The 25088-nt window shown below is 44.7% G+C and overlaps 1 protein-coding gene across 2 annotated transcripts in view; it reads right to left on the bottom strand.

The window, feature by feature from the left end:
- USO1 (USO1 vesicle transport factor) overlaps positions 1 to 23819 on the bottom strand; it is a 34565-nt gene extending 10746 nt beyond the window's left edge. Inside the window, exons 1-14 of one of the 2 annotated variants that reach the window (XM_082482277.1) lie at positions 23685 to 23819; positions 23180 to 23266; positions 22999 to 23063; positions 17044 to 17123; positions 11767 to 11867; positions 9676 to 9778; positions 9456 to 9511; positions 8715 to 8835; positions 6801 to 6979; positions 5870 to 6010; positions 4981 to 5069; positions 4112 to 4266; positions 3650 to 3861; positions 2795 to 2815 (exon numbers count right to left, since the gene is read on the bottom strand). In XM_082482277.1, coding sequence (XP_082338403.1) covers positions 2795 to 2815; positions 3650 to 3861; positions 4112 to 4266; positions 4981 to 5069; positions 5870 to 6010; positions 6801 to 6979; positions 8715 to 8835; positions 9456 to 9511; positions 9676 to 9778; positions 11767 to 11867; positions 17044 to 17123; positions 22999 to 23063; positions 23180 to 23266; positions 23685 to 23750 — 1476 coding nt within the window. In that variant the 5' untranslated portion in view covers positions 23751 to 23819. The remainder of the gene's footprint in view (positions 1 to 2794; positions 2816 to 3649; positions 3862 to 4111; positions 4267 to 4980; positions 5070 to 5869; positions 6011 to 6800; positions 6980 to 8714; positions 8836 to 9455; positions 9512 to 9675; positions 9779 to 11766; positions 11868 to 17043; positions 17124 to 22998; positions 23064 to 23179; positions 23267 to 23684) is intronic. The other variant, XM_082482278.1, reaches the window with a different exon arrangement.
- Between the last annotated feature and the right edge of the window lie 1269 nt (positions 23820 to 25088).

Genomic DNA, 25088 nt, shown 5'->3' with positions numbered 1-25088 from the left:
CAGGAAGAGGAATGCTGACTGCAGTCTTTGTTTTTATTAACTAGGGAAAAGTAGTTTTCATCTGCAAATTGATTTCTCAATTCTGTCCCTCTTGTCTTTGCTGCAGATATTGTGGGCACAGCAGCGTTAAGATGGGCATACATCTCTTCCGACGGTCAACATTCAGAAGGCAACCAAGAAAAGTGTTCCCTGCATGGGAAACTAAACTTCATAGAAGAACCTAATAAAATGGGTAAAGTACGTGGAAGCAGAAGTCAAGCCTCAAAGGCAATGAGGCATATAGAACTGCTGGGATACCTTTAAACAGAGTCAAGAAAATACACTGGAACAAGTGCTCAGAGGGATCAAGACAATGGCAAGAGAGAAGTATTCATCAACAACAGAGTCTGTGCTGGAGAGTTACCTGTGCTTGCGACACTGAACTTCCATCCTTGCCTCTAATAACCCCTGTGCTTTAAAGCTGCAGGCAGCATTGCTTTTAGCTTTAGCGAACGAGTAAAACAAAAAAAACACACACCACACAAAACCCCCAAGATCTTTGAATAAGCCAGTTCCAGTTTGCCATTGAAACAGCCTGTGACCAGCAACCTGGCAAGAAGCTCTGCCTGCAGAAGTAGCAGGCTCTCAGCTACCCTACTGCCACTGTGGGCCATGAGGCAGACAGGAACCGAGTCTAGCAGCTCTGGAAGAAAATACCAAGCCCTGAAGAGTCTGCCTTCAAGGACTTCCTTCTGAGGTGCTGTGATTCGCTGCAGTCTATCACCATCACTAAGACAAAACAATCTCCATAAAGAAGGAGAACACAGGTTATAGATACTGAGACTGTGCAGCCGACCCTAATGCTGGTAAAGAAGCATCTGGCCCTTTTTCATCTTGATCATCGCCGTTACCTCCAGAGACCCAAGTGAAGTACGTCAGAAAAGCAGAGAACACAGCCATCACCACCAACTGCACAGCACCTGCCTGTTGCATTTCACAGTGAGTACTACATGCCCAGCTAGCGGTCACTGTTCACTTATTGCTATAGGTTCGTCTGCAGCTTTGTTGTGACCCTGTCAATCTGTGTGTTAACACAACAGCACATCTTCCTTGCTGTTACCCTTCTAGCTGAATGCTGCAACGGGCTTCCACTCACTTAGACCTCACTACGAGTTGCCTACTCACCACCAAACTCTACTCTCCTCTTGCTCCGCTCATTATACCTTTCCCTGTCACCACTGTGCGTTTCCCCTACCCACCTTGCACTTGGCAATTAGTTCATGACTTGCATGCAACACAACGCTTCCCAATCTCTGCTCATGAGGTCACCTTTGTTTCCAAGGCAGTCTAATGGCAAGACACGTTTAAGAGAGATTCACTAGCGTGTAGCGGGTTTACCCACAAAGGCAAGACAGATGCTGGGAGAGCTGTCTCACCACTTTCTATTACCCACTAGGTCAGGCTAAGAACTGTGTTCATGCTCCAGTCTTCAGGTGAAGCGTGAATTAAGACACAAGGTGACAAATTATAGGTCTTAAAAGCTCAGAGAAAATCATCTGCCACACCACATTGGTGACGCCTAATTATCTGCGCAAAGACAGTCATGCCAAGTTACTATTTGTCAAGAGATCGAGTTGAATCTCCCTTAACTGAACAAAAAGAAATGTTTATTTCAAACACAACAAGCTATGTTAGAAACCCTTTTCCCCTCTCTCACATTATAAGACTGGCTCTTATTGTCCCAACACTATTAGCCTGGTCACGTGCACTGGGAACAACTGCTGTAACTGGCAGTCCTGTCCCAAAGCACGTTGGCACGCCTCTTGCTTCTTAAGGTAAGACTGGTAGAAGCGTCACTTAACTTGTCCAAAACTCAGTTACTTTTGCTTGTGCGAGCCAGCATTTACAGCACACAGTATCTACTGGAAGCAGTCGCAAGCCACATCTATTCTCAAGCACTGCACGCCATTCTGAGGTCAGATTAACATTTTCTGCTTGAGGATTGCCACAGTCCAAAACACCCTCTCTAAAAAAGAAACAGCATACAGCTCTTTTATAGACCTAACACAGTAACGCCTACTGTGATAGATGACAGCTCTCCGTGGCTGCTGCTCTGCAGTTCAGGGCTGGTAACAATACAACCCCACCCCTCAGGACAACTGTGGTAAATGTGCTAAATAAAGCAGACAAATCCACAAGACTGATACTTCAGAATTGTTTTTTTTCCTGCTGCTGATAACGAACTTATCAGTGCTTTAAGTAACACAGCCTGAAAGTCAACCAACCACGTTCAGGGATCATTCACTAATTATGAGATCCCTGCTATTCACAAGTAGTAGCTCCAAGGTTAAAACGTCTGCTGGTAAGTAGAACGTACAAAGCGGCCGGAAGGCAGGTTAAACAGTTTTTCTTTCAGCAGTCAGGAAACCAGCATGTTCCCACTTCAGACCGCACCAGCTGTTAGCTACAGGCCAGTCTGAGAAAACCGCATCATTTCTAACAGCTGTAATTTTTCTTACAAGAAAGCACATCTCTTAGGTGAACAGATGGTGAATGAGTCCGCCCCACTGGAAAGAAAGCACCCGTGCTCCCCGAGATCTTTATCCCATAGTTTTGTGGAGCACCCCCAGAGAATCCCCTGGAGACACAGAGCGAGCTTGTTATGCCAGGGAAAACCCCAAACCCAAACACAAAGCTGTCAGTGGAAACACATCAAAAAGCAGTTAAAGGAAACCTCCCCAGCAAAACCCAAGACAAGAGGAAGAGGCCTGCTTTTGGCAAGAAAGTGCCGAAGCTGTGCCAAAAAAATACATACCCGTCTGTCGATCTTATCACCCTGCAAGTTACACACATATTACTTGAGAACCTTGAAGTGGAACACATTTCAGAAACATACCCCCAAAGTCTGAGTCCCCTCGTATTGCTTAAGACTCAAGAGCCATGGGCAGTTTTACCGACCCAAATTTAGCTTAGACAAAAACGCCCAGAAAGAGATAAAAAGGATTTTCAGGTAAAGCAGATAAAGTCACATGAAGTAATTCAAAATTCCAGCATTCTGCCATTTTTCTCAAGTGCAGGAAAGTCTAATTGCTGCCAGAGCTAACTACCTCCTTATTATTACAACCGTTTGGGGAAAAAGTATGTGTAACAGAAGGGAGTGTCACAAGGAAGCGTGGGCTAGGAGGTGTTCACTCGCTTGCCATTTGCAAAGCCAGGGGTTTAGATGTTGAACAAGTTCAAAAAAGGCTTTTAGCTCTGACTAGCAAAACCAACAACCACCAATCCATGAGCACCCGGTATCTTCAAGATGTTTCAGGTTAGCAGTTGCAATTTAAATACTAACCAGGCACTCATCAGCAACAAAACGTGACTGGGGATCCTGCCAGCCTGCCTTGTCTTTTACGGCAAGTTTAAGGTCTAGATGCTTTAGGACCCTCTGCCTACTGAGGGCAGACGACATCAAGCAGCAATTGCTGATGAAAAAGCAGTATTTGCTCCTTTTCTTCTCCACCTGAAGCCCAGAGTGCTTTAAGCAAAGCTTAAAAGTGGTCTGCAAAGGAGCGAGAATCCTCCTTCCCATTAAGCTGTCCCTCACGCATTGCTGCGATGCGCCTGCACAGGAGCAGCATTCCTCATGGATACCCGGAGATTTCCCGCAGCGGGAGCGTACCTGCGAGAGGATGTTGGTGCACTGCTGCAGCAGCGACACGGGCGGGTTGCCGATGCTGGTGGCCAGCTGAACTCGCAGGAGCTGTTCTTTCAGAGTGGCGTTTTCCTGTAAGGCGTGGGCCAGGGCCACAGCAGCACACCAGTTGGAGAGAGAGTCCGTGGAAAAGAGGCCCCCGCAGAGCAGCTGGCCAGCAGAGACAGAGTTACCTGTAGCTACCAGAACGGCCGAGAGGTACAAGACAGATTAAAACAAGCCACAAAACCGCCAAAACATGTAACACATCAACATGCAGTTAAAACCCAGTAAAATGAAGCTCCAAGTTTTGGAGACGTCACAAGCCAAATCACCTTGCTTGGAGCAGGCACTTAAGGGCAGGTAGATAGTTTAGCAAAAGACATCAGGTGATGCCTTACACAGTTGCGCACGTTCACAGCTCCCTGCAGAGACATTAGCTTTGCGTACCGTCAATGGTCGATGGCAGAAGCGTTGAAACGATTTCTCCTTGTCCTTTTTGGTTTTTGTATAAAAAGCACTGGAAACAATAGAGAACAGCACAACGCAGCACAAAAGGCTGCCGTTCGTTTACCATGGACATCAGAAGTACTACAATCGCAGGCCTGTTTGCAAACAGAGACAAAAACCATTAGGACAGAGTTGTGAACGAAGACTACCGCAGACAGTCAATGTAGAGTGTCTTCTCTAGGTAAGCAAAGAGGCTTTTGCCTATTCCCATCTATTACCATTTCAAACATTTGAGTAAAACCTTTAATACCCATTTGTTAAAACACAGACCAGTCGATTCGTTACATGTGACTGCAAAGAGGTAGTGTTCCTCTGCAGTATTTGCTGCTCCCTGCTGCGCCCTGCAGTAATACCGTAGAAGATGCCTCATGAGGCCACTAGCCACTTGTAATACAGAATGCTCTTTTTCTACCCTCACATTCAAATGCTGACAGAAGGATGTCATTTAGCTAACACTCTGGTCTCCAGTCTGAGTAAATACCAGTTAACTGCCCATTTTCCTGGCCTCTCAATCCCTTTGTAGGCTGTCCTCTGGCTGACAGTGGCAGCTCATCCTCATCTAGGAGCGTCTCAACTACTGCCCATACACTTCCCAGGTACCACATAACAAAAAAACATTGGATCTAGGCCTAATCTCTGAGGAAACACACCTCACACCTTCACGCTCTAATACACCCAATGTGAACTTGAAGCTGTTGTTCTGTATCATAACTCCAAAATCTGAATTTAAGCAGTCCTTTGGATTAGACTGCCATTGCCCACGCCAATACATCGCTCCCTAGCCCAGTTAGACACTCTTCTTTCTCTACCTTGGTGGATTAGAAGGTGCGTTTACAGAGGCAAAGTAGTCTTGATTCATCTGGCATCCTCGAATGACCTCTGACACAGTATTGATGGTCTACAGGAAGGGCAGAGAAAAAAAAAAATTGGTTAGTTCTATGTGAGCCATGATCTGCTACCTAGACCACTCTAAATTATTCAAGATTACCCTGACAGCTCAGTACGGAACAACACATACCGAGTCTCAGCACAGAGATTTATTAAATAAAACCATTTCAAATGAAATCCAAACAATCACCAGCAGTGAAGGTTAAGGGACAGAAATCCCGGCTCCATCGTACTCGGTTACCTCCAACTTCCTTTCCTACATCAGGTCAGTTTTGCTATGACAGCCAGTTCTACTGAACATCTAGAAGGTTTCATCTTTCCATTGCTTTGAAGAAATAAAAGCATCGCAACGGAGGCAGCGCCGAAGGAACCGCTCACACTCAAACTAAGCACACCGTTTTATCAAGCAAAAAAACACCTCGGCCTACACTGCTGACGGGGCTTTCTTGAAGCTCAGAATCCCTCATCATGGGAAACCTGCCGAGTCAGAATACTTCTGGACTCTCTCAGAAGAGAGCAAAAAGAAAAAACCCACCCCCAAAACCAGGAAAAGCATGAATCAATTCAGCCACTCCGGGATGTGCTGAAATCCAACAGAAGCAAATAAGCATATGCAAATACGTTCTGGTTGCAGAATATCATGTAAAAGAGTACCTTACATTTACATTGCCAACATCTCTGTCATGTGAAATACTTTCTCAGCAAATACTCTAGTTGCAGTTTGTCCCTGCAGCAGGCCGGTATCCCTGTAGACTCCTGCTTTCCCCCATTCAGATGCCCCCATCCCTACATCTACTCCCTCCCACTTACTTCTGTCAGGATATCAGCAGGAACACCAGTTGCCATCAGGATCGTGCAGAGCTGCTGCAACAACCCACAGTGAAACATTGCCTTCTGACAGCTGCTGGTAGCACCAGGAGGGTTTGTGGGAGACACGAGGACCCGCACAAGCTAAAAAAAGTGAGAGAGTTTAAAAAAAAAAAGTTAGAGAGTTCGAGACATTCTGAAATGCAGAATGAAACAAGTTTACCCATTTAAAGTTTAACCAGGAAGTAGAACTGCTCCTAAAAACGGGCGTAGAAGACAACAGTTACACAGCATGTCCATCTCGTTACTACATATGGCCATTTGATTTTAAGTTCAGTGAAACACTACAATCTTCAAGTATTTGACTCCATTGCATGTGTTGCTATGAAGCGATGAGATATCACGCTGTAACTATTCCATGATTTGGATCACAATTTCTCAGAACTACGTTTCAGAAAGTGAGAAACTACCGTCATCATTACTGTTCAGCTCCCACACGAAGCGCCACAGGACAGGAAAACCTCATTTCATTTTTTGGAAGGGTGAACAGACAGGAAGGTGCCCGACAGTCAGTAATAATGAACCCAGAGCTAAGGCAGCCACCGCAACTCGGTTAATGCCCCATAGCCATACATGAACTCATTCAGGAGGATTCTTTCTATAGAACACTCCTAAGTATGTATTTAACTGACATCACTGTCACATCTTAAGTTAGTGAAATGCAGTTCTGCGATATGCCGGCCATTACCAGTTCACAATTAGGCAATAGTAGTTGTGCTGAAAACAGCACATCTCATGAACTCTGGTAGCTAATTCTGAGCCAAACAGAACACGTGGATTTCACAGTTAACTCTTACATTACACTTACTCCTCGTTGCAAGAGGGCTGGCAAAGTGTTGACATGGGTACTCAGAAGTTAGATGAAGTCTTTTACCTGCAGCATTAGGTGAAGATTAGTTACTTTCTGTGCTGACCACCCACAGTTGTCATCGCCAACTTCAAACCAAGGCTTCATACGCTGGATGTATGAACCCTCTTTGAAGAAATTCTGATTGGAATTATTATTCTTCAACAAGTTCTGTAATAGGAGGAGACAATCTTCCACTACTATTCCTGGTGAGACAAAAAAAAACCAAAAGATGAATCAAAAGATGACGCATGGAAAACTACCGAGCTTCTCCACGCGCTATGTTCTACACGGAACAGAGCGCACACTTCCGAGTTCTTCATTCTTAAACATTAGATTTGGATCAAGAACTGTGAACCTCATGCATGAAAAAAATAACCAAGAGTCATGAAATTAAACACGTCCGTGTTGATCCAGCATATTTGCGAGGAAACCATAATTGTGGTTCTTACACAAGTCTGAAGCAACAACTTTACTTGCAAAGAATATACAGTTTGTACAAGTTAATTGGGTAGGAAATGGAAGAACTTCAGACAAAGCCTCACAACCACTTATTGTCTCGAAGTACACCTACTTCAGAGTCAGGCTACTCTACTGTCTCTTTGTAGCATAAGCACTAAAACGAAGTTCGTCGTGAGCTGTATCGTGATACAAACGCAGCAACTCTTCCTGGATTACACATTCTTTAATCAGTGGCTACATCTTCAACTCATTTCAAAGCTGCTTTTTGGGTTATTTTGGTGGAGAAGCAATTCTTGGGAATAGCCCTTTCAGTGAGCCAAACTCAACTCCTTGGAATTGCAACAGCTTTTTCCCTTTTTTCTGTACTGAAAAACCACTGGAGACGCTCATCAATACTCTGCGAAGAGAAAATCCTTAGACAACTCCGTTCAGAAGACAACACGAATAAAGGCGGCCTGGCTCTGGTACTGCTGGGATGCCTCCAAATCTGGACTCAACAGAAAGGATAAAGACTTACTCCTTGCACTCCTGAAAGCACGCAGGCAGTGCGAGGCTTGGGAGCAGGAGAACTAGGAGAGGTGTCTGTCACATGCCCCCATCCCAGTCCTGCTGCAGAGCCGCAGCCGGTAATTCCAGCCCTCAGCAGGGCTGCAGACAGGAGGAATGGACACCCAGGAGGGAGGAAAGCGCAGAACTCGCAGCCCTTCAGAATTTACATACCAAGTCTCTTAAAATTATTAATTGCCTAAAAATAGCAGCTTTGATTTAAAGGCTTGGTTAATCCTTCTGTGCCAACATACCTGGAATAATTCAGCTGGGAGAGGAGCATAAACTGCCCCTGCAGCCCACAGGAAGGACATGGAACAGGAACCTGTCTTGTTACTGAAACAGATCCTGTAGCAAACTACAACTGGTGGTAAACTCATGATGTGTTGCTATCTAACAAAAAGAAGAATGCCTAAGCGATGTATCATTTTTGCTCATGCTTTTTTATCCTTTCCCACTCCCCCAACAGGTAAATGATTTGGGAAGGAGCCAACCAGCAAACCGCATTATTAGCAAGGCTGAAGAAACTCAGCAAGCTGTTACTTCCAGCCACTCCAAGCATCTGAGGATCTCAAGAAGAATGCAGATGCTTAATGCGGTAAGTGACAAATGCAGCATGTGCCTACACTGCCATTCAAAGTATACACATTCACAGGGCTAAGCCTAACAGAAACACACAATCTCATGCACACATGTTCAGAGAAATTCACTGTTGTTTTAACTAAATAGCTCAAGACTAGTTTTAAAAGTCTGCTGAAACCCTGCCTACTCTCTCAGCCTGTTTTTGCCTGGTTCGTTACAACCAGGCTGTACGTTTTGATCCTTCTACCCACTGACCCAGCTCCAATTACAAACTAACATCGGCCTATGAACAGTCACCTAATAGCCTGTGCAGGAGCACAAGACTATGAATAAGTCAAGACTTTTCTGTACCTCCATCGCTGTTTCCTTCTTCTGTTATGATATCCAGAAGTCTCTCAAAGGCATTTTCAAAGGCAACAATCTTCTGTATGGCTGCATTACTTTTCGTCAATTGCTGTAACAACAAGACTCCCTTGACAGGTGGGGGGAGACAAGAAATTAAAGTTAGTTTTACTAGAACTACATTGCTTTTCACAAGTCACAGCTCTTAGAAGGATGCTAAATCAGCAGCATAACCCCCGGCCAGAATAAGAGGCCAGAACTGTGCGCCCTGCAACTCAACACAACTAACAAAGCCCACCATGGACACCATGCAACAGTTCCCTCTTTGCACTTCAAAAACAGAAGCACATTACAAGTTAAAAAGGACAGTAAGTGGCTATACAGAAGAAAGAGGGAACTTGTGAAGCTCTTCATCTCTTCTGCAGTCAGTAATTAGAGCACTTTGGCATCTGATGAGCGCGGAGGAAGAACTGAAGTGAACCTGACAGAAGGCCGAGAGAAGGATCACGTAACATAATAGGAAAACCCAACCCAAGGGACAATGGTTACAGTAAATGAACGGTAACAGCTTGTTACGTGAATTGTTGCGAGATATCCAAAAGCCACCCAATGAAATATTCCCAATTTGCAACTACAATGGTTTCTTCACATGCATTCGCTTACCTTAAACCAAATTCTGCACAAGTACTAAGTAATTCAATTGACAGTTACTATTTTTAAAGAGGATAAACTGCCTTTTTCTGTACTTACATCATTTCGTATAACCTCCCTAGAGTCTGCTAATAAATCCATGAGTCTGGAAACACCTGCAAGAAACACATTTGAAAAAAAAAAAAAAGCATAAAAAACATGCAGCTTTTTCATGCTGAAGGTCTTTAAAACACCTAGCTCAAGACTCCTCCACCCCTCTGCCATGATAAATGTTTGCTGAGCTTCCAGCTTCACATCAGCAATAAACTCAGCTGCTTACCCATAGGGCTGACAAGAATTATCTGCTGCACTTGAGGTCCTTGCTGCTTTAAAAGAGATGTAAGTAGTTTCACTCCAGGCCAACGAACATGGAAATCAAATTCCTGCAGAGATGGAGAGGGGTACATTAAGAAATAAATTCCTCACTATTCATCTTCCTCGTTTAGTCACCAGTTATGAACAGACACCAAACAGACAAACCATTTCATCTCCTATCAATTTCTTTTCTCATCTATCCTATTAGAGCACATGGCCAGTAATCAAAACACTGTCCTCTTCGTGATTCTTTCCATTTTATTATCAGCAGCATCCACTCCCAGCAGCGTCCTTTCCTTCCTCTCTGCTGGGGTAGCTTTCCTAGCTATTTTGTCTTTCTAAAAGCCAGTCAGTCTGACCCTCCAGGGATCAGCCCATATTACCCAGACATCCAAGAGGGAAAGAAAAGCAAGCCCTTTTATATCTCCTTCCTATTCCCAAAAAGCTTCTCTGTCAAAATTGGGTCTTGTCAGCAAGAGAAAGCTCAAGAACTAATGTGTCCATTGACAGACTTCATCAACCGCAACAAACCTTTGGGCTCCCAAGGTCAGCTCTAACTCATTCAACAGCTGCTGACTGGACCCTCATCTCAACTGAGTCATCTCATTGCGCTTTCTGTACTTCTAATCCTGCTGGCTTTAAAGCATCACCTTCAAGTAAGGCAGTAGATCACTAATCTGGGCAAGGAGTCTTCTTTTAACTCTGTTGCTAGTTGTAAGTGAAAACTGAGTGCGTCTTCCTTTCCTCGGCACCTTACCTACCTCAGGCATTGGCCATTTCTCCAGCACATCAACATCTCCACTCTACTTGCTGCAGAGAGGTGCTAGCTTTTCAATTTTCTAACCATCTCGCCAAACAGGCTCGATGGTTTATACAGTATTTTCTAAAACTGACTCTTGTACAGGACAAAGCCTAAATGGCATAATATCGCTAGCAAAGAGGACGCTGAACTAAGGCATCCACAGAGGAAAAAAACCTTAAAAAACACATTGCAAGCTTCCAGCAGAAGGCTCTATACGTTTTTATCAAATGATACTTCCGTGTGCTATTCAGCAGTCGCACAGCTCCACCTATAGGCTTCACCTATCTTTAGGACAGATGCTTGCTGGTTTGAACTTGCAGATATCAAGTTTGGATCAATAAAATCAACAGCACCCTGCTGCAGAGTAAGGCCCTAATTTAACTTTTAACAGATACGTCAATCAGATACATCCAGGATTTTCCTAATATATCTACTGCATTTATCTATCCCAGGAATATGTTTATAAGCCAAGCTTTTACACTCACTAAGTAGTTTTATAGGACTGTCAGCCACAAAGAGAAGTTTCAGAAAGATAATTTTACTAACTCATTAAACGTAGTCTACAAAACTGTGCCCGATTTGCATATCCGTCTACTGAAGCCAAAATTTGGCACTTGGGGATTAAGCCTGAGATATACCGGCAAGTGTTTAATACTGCAGAAAGCATGACTTAAGTTCCATATAGGAAGAGTAGAATATCATCTTTTTATTGAAGATGGACTATGAAAAAACAGGGAAAAAATTCATGTCGCTCTTGTTCCTCTCAAGCGCCATCATATTTTTAGTTTGGAAACAAAATTGAACAGTTCTGAATAAAGAGACAATTCTTGAGGATAAAACCATTGGAAAATGAAAACTGTTGGAAAACTCATCATGCTGATAGGAAGCAGTCACCCTTTCTACTTCAACTGCATTTCAACAGACGTTACTATCTCATTATCATTTAATCATCATCTGAAAAATTATCCTTGCATGAGTTACAACAGTTGCTGTTTGTGGAGCAATATTTTTTACTGTTTCTAATGAAGTATCTAAAAGCCTTTCACTGTCAGGCTGCTTTAAAAGCTGCACTAACAGCGTTCATCCAGGTCACGGTCTTCACTCACCTCCAACCCCACGTTCCCTATGTCTAAGAACACCTGGCATTTGACAAGGGCTTCACTAGGAAGACAAAACCATAGCTTCTTGCATTAAGGTATTTTCCCTGTACAGCACTACGTGTCTCAGTAGTCCAAGTATGATACTGTTACTCACCTCCACAAGAGTCAACAAGAGCGTGACGTTTTCTTGCTGTTTAATGAAAATCTCCGTGAACTGACTTCCCAAATCATCAACTTGTTTTGGCAAGTTTTCTTCTGTAACAGTAAAAAACTATGTATTACAACACGATTGGAAGTACTTCAGGTAGTTGTGGTTTTTATTCTTACTAAAATAGGGCTATGGGTGACAAAGGTTTAGAGTCACTGCTATGATGTTAATTGAATTATTTTCAAAACAGACACAAAACACAAGCTTTGCATAAAAATGAAAACCTGCATTACCCCAAATATAACTTTTATTGAGAGGTACCTTGTTTTAAAAACAGGAGGGAACCAAGAATCTACTAAACAAACTACTTTCAGCATTAAAAGAAAAAAAAAATTCCTGTTTTCATTTATCATACCCAACCAGATTCACAATTCTCACCCCCGCAGCTGCCTGTAATAGATAAAACCCAGCACTCTTCAGCAAGCAGAGAATTCAGAAAAAAAAAAGAGAACCCTCCCAGCAGAGGAGGTACAGAAAGCCTCAACTCAGCTACGACTATGTGCAGCTGAACTGACCAGTTGAGAAGCTCCTCCTAAGGACCATTCACTAAACCGCAAAGCATATTTCATACCAAGAGGCTTGAACCGAGGCGGTGGGGAATATAAACCATCTAAAGCAGAATGGCTCAAACACCTCATTCATTTCTTTTGGTTTAGCAACAGGAAAGACCCAAATGTCAGGAGAGGAGAGCGTGCTTGAAAGATTAGCATCAAAACCTCTCAGTCTTAGAACGTGAATTAATTTCACAAGAACAGAATGGCACTTCATTGCTATTTGTTTTTCAGTTGCGTAGAATTGTGGTGGCACATGAATTTCATCTTACACAATTATTTCATGCATCATTCCCGCACAATGAAAAAACAACAGAAAACATGCAAGCAGCAGCTCTGCACCGCTGCTGTTTTTCTGGGCTGTGTGACAATTCACAAAGCTATTTCACAAAGCAATCCTACATAGGTACTACAGGTTGGCATACCTAAGGAATTTCAGTTGAAAAATTGAGGAAGACCAATTCTAATTCAACAGGAGTTGGTTTTATTACACTTTAATTTTAGACAGAAAGAGAAGACATTTCATTTAAGTCCACTACAGTCCCCGAGAGCCCTGCTGCTTCACAGTAATTCCAATCCTATTTTTGCTTGGTTATGTTTACGCAAGGCTTCTCCCTGCAGCACAGAAAGCCTGCGAACACAAACTACCTGCTAGGCCAGCAATATGCGGGACACGTCCAGTCACACCCAGCTCCCGCTGAGCGCCCTTCTCCTGCAAAGCTTTCTCTCCCCACACTGCCCTGAACAGCTCGGTGCTCTGCTGCCCCCTCTCCGTAAGCTCCGAGCCCCCCTGCCCAGGCTCTGTTCTGTGCTTCAGGCAGTCGGAGAGCTCAACGCTTCCTTGAAGAGCTGCTCATCTTCTAAATTGGGTTGCCCTACAAATCACACAGAGGTACACTCAGCACTGCGACACCATCCCATGTGAGCTGATGGAACCACGGGCACGGGAACAGCTTGAAACATAAAGCACAGAACATACGTGGTAAAGCTAATGAATTTATCTCATGGTCTGATTTGGTTCAGCGAAGGCAAAACAAGGATTTTTCCTCCTGCTTAACGTACAGGACCAACTGTATCATCAAGGAGTCAATAACAAACCATTAACAACTGAGCAGCTATAAAAAGGGTCAAAGACCACACATTATCTTCAAACTCTGTACCTTGTCAGGGGTATGGCAAAATGGAGAAAGCAAAGGACACTACCGTAAAAATTTGGTGCTCAGAAAACAATTTTAATTCAACCAACCCAATTCAAACTGTTGGCAAAGGTGATTCACTGCCAGGTGTAAGTTTAAGATCTAGTTTTGAAGGCTTTCCAGTACAGGAAAGAGGTTTTTGTTTGGCCTTTCAGACATCACAAAGTAGCCGATTGTTTCTCTAATGCAGTATAGCTACATTTCTCCCCTGGAGCAGGCTTGTCGGTAGGTAGCTTACAAGAGGGAGAGATAAGCAGCACCGGTCTGCACTATATTTTCTGCTGCAGAAATTATGAAATACTAACAAAAGTTGAAAAAAAGGGAGGACAGACTACATGCAAAAATAACTCTAGCCCATTTATGTAGCATCTAGCAGAACACAAGTCCAATCGTGAGCTCTCTGAAGCTGAGGGGCTTATCAAGTCTTGGTCACTCCTGGTTTACATGAGTAAACAAAACCACCCCAGTAAGCCAACGCCGAAGTTCAGTTGCTCACTCGCTACTGTAGAGCAAGAGGCAACTCCGCTGAGAATCATACATGGATTACACGCGGTGCAGCTTACTGCAAACCAAGGAAAGCCCATAGATCTAAACATTTTTCCTTTTAAATAGATGCTTAAGTCAAAACATTTCACTTTGAGTTCTCCTATGAGCTGTGACTTAACATCTTGTCCTTCACAAGCTTAGCTCTTAGTGTTTCACTAAGAAGCAGCACTGCAAACAAGAATTTAATATTAAGATACACAAGTGAAGTGCATTTTGATAAAACCAGTTTAAAAAAGAACATACGAAGCATTAGTGGTAACTTACAATAGAAATGAACACTGTATTTTAACATGCATTGCTTAAAAGAGACACTGTGAAGGATGCTCACGTGCAGCGGTTGCATTTGTGTCCAACTTCAGGGCTTCTTGAAAACATAAGCTTGATTCACAAAAATTTTCACCCATTTAAATCCTACCCATGCTAAAGCCGCACGCCTTCATGGCATCCAAAACAACAATTTGTCGTTAATACCATCTCTGGAGATCTGCTGGCATTCAACACGCCCACATCGTATGAGAAATAAAACTGGGAAGACACTTCAGCTCCAATGAAAATGTGTAGAGCAGGATGTAAAAAGCTTTCACTAAGCTCCAACTCAAGCCTTGACAGTGTCCTTTTTAAACAGCAGCGCGTGTTACAGGTGTGCATAGCAACTAGACCTAAACCAAAGTGCCATATTTGTATAAGTAAAGGTTCTTTTACCTTCAGAATCATCTGTCAGTGCAGATAAAAGAAAAAGAAAGAAGAGAAAGGTTTACAAGTTGAATAGCTTTCCCAACAGCACAACCACTAGCAGCATCAGCTCAGACTTTCAAAGCGGCCATCCTAGCTGTCCATAGCAGCAATTACTCCTTCAGGTGGTTCTTGTGGAAGCGGCCAAACTAAACAATCCCGTAACTCTTATTAACACTGGTGATCACACATATATAACTCAAGTTTGTCAATGCTTTGCTCTTCGTAAGAGATTACTAATAGCATTCTTGTCAAGTCCATAATCAAGGCCACAACCATGAACACGGATTCAGCAGCACTGCGAAACTGATCTTGTCCAAACCCTCTTGCATCAAGAGCAGGCAACTGGATGAACAAGGAAAAGACGGGCGAGTAAACTGTTTCAAGCTGTCGTTTGGCTAAGAATAACATGTCACAGAAGAGTTTCAGCTTGCAAGCCTCTTGCAGTTACCTAAGACAAGACAGTTGATTGCAGAAGGCACCGTGACAGGACACACTGCACAACCTTAATGCCAACATACTGGCAAAAACTCATTCATACTGGAGAACCCTCACCTACTTTCCATTAGGTTATTTATCACTTATGGGGCCTTTGAAGAAAGATCTTGGGGTAAATACTGTAGACAAGAGACTTGAGCTCAAACAGCAGTAGCACCTTCTATTTTGCCCATTCACAGGAGCTTTTCCACTCCACTACATGTAATGGAAACTAAAAAATGAGATACAAGTTCTGTCAGGAACTAGAAAGACTCGAGGTCCATGGCAAAAGCAGGATGTTATGACCCCACAAATATTCAGTATCCTTTAATGTCTCCTTCAGCTCACACTGTATTCATGCTTGCCCAAGACGTCTTTTGTTTTTTTGGACAAGCTGGTATGATGGATTTTCATGTTCATTCACCCAAAAGCAGAATGGATATCCTACAAAACAGTTTATTTTTTGTTGATATTTTCCTCTCAAAACCTTGGAAAGCCCATCTATGGCCATTTGGCTTCAATTACCAGTTTAAATAGCTATCAAGCCAAGACCTGATGTGAAAATGCCAACAGAATTGGTTTTCCAAATAACACCTGCAACATGGTACAGGTCAAGCATCAGAAGAATCCCACTCTGCTACACCACCTGCGTCAGTGTGAGAGCTAGGAACATGTCTGGCAGGCTCACCTACCTGGCAGTTGCCTGCATGCCTGTAACTAGTACCTGGTCTTCATTCTCCCCAGTGACTGTGATGGGGAGAAGCGCGCACACAGGCTCAGCATCTGACAGACATCGCTCTGATCAGCGCCGCCTCCCAGGCTAGCACTTGCACAGCCCTCAGCTACATCCCATCCGCATTCTCTAGATGCTAAAAACAGGGACACTTGGACTGTCCTGCCTTCCACACCATTCACCCTTCACCAGCCTGAAATGGTTATCATCCACAGCTGTTTTACTTGTCAGAACCATGTGGCTCTTACTCAGGCTAGGCACTCACCGCTCCAATCCAGGGATTTAGGTTTAAGAACATTCTTCTTGCCCAAGCCTAATTTGGGTTACTGCTGTCATTTTCTTCAGGGTACTGATGTTTCTGTGAAATATGGCAGTTTTTTTTTTTTAATAGCTGCAGCCCTTTCCTTGGCCTTTGAGACCAGTTGTGATGGGCTATCGAGACAGGCTTTCAAAAATAAAATAAAGGCAAGGGGGGCAGGGAGTTTCAGAGCCTACCTGTAGAGTGTCTACTTCTACTCCTAACTATCGTGGGAAGGACAGGCACAGTCTCTTTCTAAAATGCCGCAGTAGAGCTGGAAAAGGTTTTCACACATAAATATAGCCACCTTATCACAGGTACCTGAGATTTCATCTCAATATCCTCATCAAATCATCAGATAGCAGTGTCCCATTTGACAGGAAAACACAGGACTGTCCTCTCCCAGTAAAAAGAATGATTCAATTCTTTATTTACTAGAAAAAATGAATTATCCCATTCCAACGCGGCTGCTGTTCACAGAATAGTTTTTTGAATTAATAAGCAAGTCATTGAGTATTACTTTAACACAAGCTGCGTACAACAAGATTTAGCATTGTCATAACAGCTACACAATAGCAAAGCAATTCTCAGCATTAGCAAATTGCAGAGTGTTGTAGTTTATAATCTGAACAGAACCACCCAGGAAGGACCCCCCCCCCGTTAGTACAACTATTACTACCAAGCGCTTACCTTGCTCCTCCTCTTCTAGGTCATTCGATATTACATTGTAGAGAGTGTCCAAGGCATAGCCAATTATTTCAGAATCTGAACTGCAAATAAAAGAACCACTTTTCTTTAATAACTTATTTCCAACTACTCTTACAACATTGTTTTTCTGCACAGGCAGTTCCCTTTGCAGCATTACAGTGAGTGAGAAGAACTGATGTTGACAGACATTCTGTAATAGCACATAACCATGAGCTGTCCTGTTCCTAAATGGAGTCAAACTCCCCAGTTCCATCCCCTCAGGTGGCCACATCCAGGTCTGGTGAGACAAAGTGACCTCAGGTGTAAGCATGTCTTCCGTTTCCAGAGTTACTCCTTCCAACCTGCTCCTCAAGTATACCAGGAGAAATCTCTGGGAAGGATCCAGACCCTGTCCCAGAAAGGCACCCAAGGAAGCTGCAGAGAAGCTTCAGCACCATTCCAGCAAAGGCCCTCCCCGCTACCCCATCAGTGAGAACCAGGGGCCAAACCTTGTACTGCACATGAAGGGAATGGCAACAGCTGCAGATTCTCCCAAACAGGACAGCCCCCACGTCACCGACTCGGACTACACCCAGTTATTAAGGGTTTCTGAACTCCCCAGGAAGCTGCTGGGCAAGCAACCCAACCCCAAAGCATAAGGTAACCTGCTTACACCAAGGACTCCTCTCTTGGTAAGCCTTGCTTTAAGAGAAAACTGTTTCTTCTGTGTTACAAAACCTAAACCATCCATAAACCCTCCGCTGCAACAAAGATCCAGTGCAAGAGTTTTGGGGAGGAATGTAAACATTTGTGCTGCTCCTCCACACCAAAGATCAGTTTGCATTTTAAGAAGCCACTCAGCCAGTTCAGAGCAGAGGCCTGAAAAACAACCTGTCTAACCAGCCATCTTCAAAGCCAAGCCTTAATTGAGGCCAGCGAGGCCACCAATCAAAGATGACAGACCTACAGCAGTTGATGCTACCAAGTAAACTGGAGACACCTCAAGGTGATCCATTAGCTTTGACAAGGCACAATGGAGCAATCCCTACCTACTTTTCCTGTACCACTCCAGCACGGGCTTTAGCATGCTGACAAAGCGACACCTCATCTCTCTTCCTATGACTCCTACACTAAACCAAAAGGTAGAAGTCATCATGTGGCAGTGCAGTTTGTTCTTTCACGTTGGGTTTTGAATTGAGTCCTGGTCCTGCTGATGTCCTCCCAGGACACGAGCATTTTTCCTCAGTGTCACTCAACTCATACCACCCACTTTTAAGCTGGGCTGTAATGGAAACTAAAACGGGAAAAAATTATCTCCTCCTCTGCCAAACTGTTAGTCAAAGCAAGTAAAGGAAGCTTTGAGTCCATTTAAACAGTCTCATCCAGCAGGTATGCTCACATTTCCAGCCTGCTTACATTTTCCCTCTATTGTCATTTTAGTTCTTTATCACAACACTACAAAACCTATGGCTTCCTTTTCATGCTACTGAAACAATTCCACATCTGAAAAACACATAGAAATTATTTCTTGGAAACTTAAAAAAAAAAAAAAAGCACACACCCAAGCCTCAGCCTTGCTTTTCCTCTCCCTTGCTAGGGAAATCACAGCACCTACAAAAGAGTAAGCAAATTTTATGTAGATGTGGTAAAAGCAGGTCTCGTTTCTCTTGTTGAAAGAACAACATCACAAAATGAGGACAGCAGCATCCTATCTTTGCTGTTCGCTGCCTTCCTACCATCTGCTGTTCACCAGATACAACATTTTATTGATTATTCTGTTCAGACTGAAGTCGCACAGCTTTCGCTCTGTAGTGAAAATTGGTCAAGGAATAAGACTACCAGTCCCTCAGGCATCCATAAAAGAGACAGCCTTTATGCAATGCAACAATGCAGCGTAAACCACCTCAGGCATCGTCCCTCTGCTAGTCGTGCTTTTATGTGGCACTCGACTAAGATGTCAGTGCAGCGCTGAGTTCACAAACAAGAGCAGAGAAGAATCATACGGCAGTGAAGGCACCCGTGCCCTGTCCTGCCCAGGCAGGCTGCCTCACAGATGCTTTTACCCATTCTTCTAAGATTATGGCATTTCACTGTCAGACCAGAGACAAGCATCATCCATGCTGTTACAAAAAGCATACGAAAGCAGAGTGTTCCTGTCATGTCATCAATCACAGCCTGCCTAGAATAGAGGGCATTTTGGGGCAATGACATTTATATTACCTCTTACAGAAGTTTTCATGAGAAGCGTATTACAACTTGAAAACTTGGAACTAATAGCACATAAATAACTGAGGTCTCTGCCTTAAGAAAAGAAAGAATTCTTTCTCTTCGGTTCATATTAGGTTTCCAACTATGAGAACTGTCACACCGAAATTTAAAAACCTTGTTATGTAAGCCGAACCAAAGCATTTAAAGATCAAGTTGACTCCTCGCTCTGGTGCCTTCTCCCACACCAACAGCTAAGTGGTACTGCCCTGTTCTATAGTCAACGCCAAGTTATTTTTCAAAATAATCCCTGGTGGGATGTAGCAACATCTGGACAGCAACTCAGGAATAAGTCCTCTAGTAGATCACAGTTCCTACTTCATATTACAAAATAAACATATCGCATAACAACACTGGTGTGTATAAGAGTCTGGAGCATTTACAGGCTGACTCAGGAGTGTTACTGGGCTCCAGGATGGCTGGTGCACTTAGCTGAAAAACTAGTGAAAGAAGTGAGTTTTAAGTACTCAGGCAGGACTTAGAGCTTAAGGCAATCTACAAGTAAACCACATAACAAACGTGTTCATCTCAGAGACTGAAGTGGTGCATTTCTGTTCCAGAATAAAGACTGTAAATAGTTCAAAGCAGCAGTGCAAGATTTGAGGACAGAAATGAGAGGAGGACACAAGAAACGCTCAGCATTTCAGCACAACCATGCACACTAGGCCTTCCCCCTCCTGAAGTTCGGAGATGAAACTCTCAATGCGTCTCACCTTGCGCTAACTTCAGAATTAACAAAATATCAGCATGCCTTATAATGCAAAGAGCTAAAGAAAACTGATTCACCGCAAGGGAAGCGAGTTATTTGTGGAGCAATGAGGCTGCAAATGGATGGAAGAAAGGGAAGAACTACTACAGAGATGATACCGTAGCACGTGCTCGTAGCATCAGATTCCGAGGGAAGGAACAATTTATTCACCAAAATCAAGAGACACACCAAAGATGATAGACACCTACTCTTCTACTCAAGGGCTACATGAATAATAGTTAGCGTGATTCTCGGAAAAGATAAGAGCTGTACTATCGTGCTTGGCTGAGGTCTTAAAACCAAATGACTTTTCGATTAGATGCCGATTTCACAATGAGCTGATTTGCATTAGGAAATAACCATCTCTTACCAGCAAAGTTGCTGCAATTTTTCATATTGCTATTACATATTTCAGCAAGACAGATGCTGCTGAAGATCAAACAGTTGTGCATCTTGAACTATTCCATTAATTTCCGGTAAATACATAGTAGGAACACATGTTTCCACTTGTCACTGTTCTCACATTACAGTACTCCGTCCACAGCTATCCATTCCACACAAGCCCTGTGAATTCAGACCCACACCTACTGCTCACTCCTCCCCAACATTCTTCCCACCCAAACAGCCCAGCACCGCACAAGAGGCTGCGGAGCAGAAGAGTCTCACCTGCTACAGCCCAACCAAGTCCTGCTTCTACTCGACTGGGAACCAAAAGGGGCTCCTCATGGATTATGTTCCCTTTCTGATGCACACAAACCATAGCAACTAGAGGTGTACGTCCTAAACAGACAGGTGTATAATGTCTCCAGCATACTGTTTTCCTGGTCCTTTCATTTTTCTAATCAAATTAGACCTTTTATAATCTTAAAACTTCACAGCAACACAGGCAGCGTACAGGACAAGCACACGCGAGTCGCTCACATAAATACAGTGACATGTCAGAAGACAACCATTGACTTCTGTTTTCTCTGAAGTTGAATTGCTGGTTTGTAAAAATAATCTTAAGCAGCTGCAACACAAAAGGAAAAAAAAAAAAAGAGCACAGGAGGAGGAAATGAGCATTTTCCACTTCTGCAAAAAGCTTCAGGGCACCTCAGGTGGACACAGGAAAGGTCCAAAGATCACACCTACAGGCACACACTGAAACAGCGATGAGAGCGCAACAGCACTGTCCTCTCTCAGACCACCATGCTCCCTGTTCAATATGCCAATTACACCAGGCAGCGGAGACAGCTGAGCCCACAACTCATATCAGCTGGGAATGCAGAAGAGCTGGCTTTCATTTGTATTCCTGCATCTAGAAGAGCCCCACAAGCCTCACCTCCACAGCCACTGATACCAAATGGTGCTGTCACACCACTGGCAACACGAACCTGACCTTGTCAGATACAGGGGATTCAACTACACCTCTCAAATGAAGCCCAGCACCCAACAGGTAGGCCAGCTGACATGCTGGTCCTCTATAAATCATGCAATAGGGAATCTGCCTATCAACCTTTTGTTGAAAATGGCATTTTTTCAGCTGAAAATCAAAAAAAAACCACAGAAATAAGTCTTTCTTGTTTTTTGAACTGCAGCCTGGGTCACACAAGGCATCTGCACAGAGCCCCAGCATTCATAGTGAAGCGCAAAAAGCATGGAAAAGCTCTGAAGTTCTTGCTCTGAAGGGTTCAGGTTAGCATCTCCAAGTAAAGGAGATCAGTAGAGCCCCGCCTACGTTCGCAAAGTTCAAGTCTGGCCTCCAGAGCAGCTAAGTGGATGAAGGCAGGCTCCTTGACCTCATTTTTCAAAGGGCTTCCCCTTCATGGCAGTGACACTTACTCCTATAACCTTCCCTTTTACTGTTTGCAGCATTCCAGTCGCACGCAGGCCAGACATTCATTTCTAACTACCCAGCCAACACAACAGAAATAACACGGACTCATGTAGACACCAGCCGGGCAAGGAAGGCCACCAGCAGCCTTTGGTTGAGCACTCAAGGGTCTCTTGTCCTATATACAGAAGTGGAGCAAGATGCCTCCTTCTAGACACTGAACTGCTGCTTTGCTACTTCTCCTTTGCCTTGACATTAAAGATGCACTCCTTCCCATGTACACACCTGTAAGTACTCCACATATGCCCCTACAACTTTTATTTTTATACTAATATTTACCAACTTCATGTTCAAATGCAGACTGAGCACCTGTCACAGTACACCGCCCTACCTAAGCACCATGGCTGTGCAGGATTTGGAGCTAAAATCAGAGCACTGCAAAAAGCTGCCAAGTTACAACATGTGGGTACTGTCAAGTACAGCAGCAATGCCATCAACTGCAGAAAGAGATGGGTAGCAGAGGTATTGTAAATGCTGAATCGCATAGATACGATCTTCTCGTTTACATTCAGTGTTTAGAGTAGTGTCACCTGTCTTAACAGCAGCCGTGCAGTCCAGCTCCCCCATCTACTTGAACCTTTCACTAGAAATGCCCACATCGCTCCCCATCACAGAATCCTTCTACCAATTCATTTCATGACACACACCTGAGAAAACACACATTTGCTGACTTCATTCATCTCCTCTTAATTCTCTCTAGTTCACCTTTTGCCCAATAACAGGTTGATTTCAGTTCTTTCAAATATTGTACTTAAGTAACATTGCCATTTTAGATTCAGCTTTCCACAGTAGTGGAAACTGACCACCAAGAAGTCTTAAGACGCACTTTGGTACTGTCTTTACTCTGGAACTGGTCTTTCTGTCTCTCATCCAAGTTGCTGGAATTCTGTTCTTTTTACTGCTTCAGTTCGTCATCAAGAAAAGCCCCCATGCCAGAAGAGTTGTTTGGAGCCCAGCTCCCCTCCTAGCTCCCCCGGTACCAGTACCAAGTCCACATCTGTCCATCGTGGCAGCGGGGAAGGGAGGAGGTTATCAGCCCGAGGTGGCTGCCAGGAGCCAGCAACATGCTTACCCGTCTGTCTGAAGAACGTGGATGAGGTGTTCCATAGCCTGTATGCCCACCTCCAACCGGTACTTCTGTTGGGAGGAAAATTGTATAGTTAACGGTCTATCCCAAACTCCAAACAAAGGTTTTTAAGCAACGCATCATGAATCTATTAAAACACACACGCTTCAAGAAGCTCCGTACTTACCTTGGATAACGATTTAAGAGCACGTACGGCATCTCTCCGGTCATCCAATAAAGTCGAAGAAGCGACTCGGTCGCACAGCTTCTGAATCTGGAAACGCACAGGACAGCGTGACAACCCACAGCACGCCACGGCTCCGTGACCCTGCACGGCACAGCCTGTCCCCGGGAACGGCACGGGGACCTCTAACCCCCGCACCCCAGCTGCCTTCCTCCGAGCAGAACAAGGCGCTGCGCCCTCGGACTACCGGCACAGACCCGATTCCACAGCCCCCACCACCACCACAGCCGGGGGAAGGCGCAGGAACCGCACCGCGCCGCCCGGCCCTGCCCCGGCCCGCAACCCAGGGGAAGGACGCTCCCTGCCGCTGCACCGCCACCCGGCCCGACCGCGGGACGAGCTGTCACCGCCCGCGCCGGGGGCAGCGACCGGTACCTGGGGACGCCCCGGCAGCGCACCCCCCCGCCGCCCCGGCCCGCGGCCTCCCCCGCCGCTAGGCCCCGCTCACCGTCTCGGCGCCGGAGGGCTGCGGCCCGGCGCTGGGGCCGCCCATAACACCCCGTAAGAAGTTCATGGCGGCTGGGCTGGGCTAGGCGCGGCCAGCCGAGCTCGCCCCGCGCCCCCGGCCCCGCCGCCGCTCCCGGAGCCGCCGCCGCCCCCGCCACGGAAGCGGCCGACGCGCCTGCGCCGCCACGTGGCGCCGACGTGGCCAGCGGGGGGCGGGGCCGGAGGGCAGGGGGCGGGGCCACGAGCACAGGTCAGGTGGCAGCGGTTTGGCTGTGCATTTCCTCCCAACGAACACCAGATCCGCATTAACCTGCCTAAAAACCGACCCAGCCCCGTCACCTGAGGGGTGCACGTGTGCGGAAAAAGCCCACGGCAAACGCCAAGGCCTCGAATACCGAAATTGTGTTTACAATGGAAAAGGGAAACGCGATACCGACTCCTACCGAGAAGGAGAGGACTACAGTCTTACATTTTTGGAACGGAATCTCTTGGTGAACAACAGAAGCTTAGCCAGATGCCAGTGACGGTGCAGTCCAAGAGAAGAGCACTAAGTAATGAAATTACCTTCAGAAGCTAAACCTCCCCTGGTTGGATGCTCCTGCTGCACTTCGTGCTTTCTGCTGGGGAACCACAGACCCTTCGGGCTCTGCCTCTGCACCCATCTCCCAGCCTGGTGCAGCCCACTCAGCAGTTCCCAATAATACCTCTGATATGCAGAAACCACAAAATACTGCTGAACCAAGTTACAGTAAAGTTTATAGCAACAATTGCAAATTAACACAGAAAGGACTTGATCATCTTATTGGGGACTAAAACTAGTTTATTTTATTCCAGGGAAAAAAAACCCTCTCACATCGCAACTTAAATTAAGAGTTTCGGGGATTTTACTTTCACATCAACTAAAGAACAAAATCAACATTTTAAATCATCTAATTGAAACTAAACTTTTACTCCTCCTATACTTGAAAACTAATAGCTTCCTCCCCCATCCAACGACAGACAGCAAAAATCAATGCATTTGTCTAAAATGATGAGATATCACAGCATTCGTTACAAAACAGGCATTCGTAAGCCAGTTTTGTTCATTTCTAACTGCATTTCTTGTAACATCAAAAATGAAGACCTGAGCACCTACAGCCTATAGGAAGCTACATAGGCTTTTGGATGCAGCAAACCCCTCAGCCTAATGCAAAGAAAATACAGAACAATCACAGCTCATTTCTGCATCCCTTGGGACACACACCTGCAATTCAGCTCTCACCTGCCCTACATTCGCCCTCCTTAAGGCAAACACCTTTTCTAAGCAGCTGCATTTTCCCCACCTTCATCTTCCATAATGGGAAAAAAAACCCACAAGCTTCCTCCAACATTCAGCTTGCTGACTGCTTGGCTGTGCCACCAGAAA

Source organism: Vanellus vanellus (genome assembly GCF_965231255.1).
Source record: "Vanellus vanellus genome assembly, chromosome: 4".
Lineage (NCBI taxonomy): Eukaryota > Metazoa > Chordata > Aves > Charadriiformes > Charadriidae > Vanellus > Vanellus vanellus.
The sequence above is the reverse complement of the archived record's forward strand: the minus strand, read 5'-3'. Positions and strand labels throughout refer to the sequence as shown.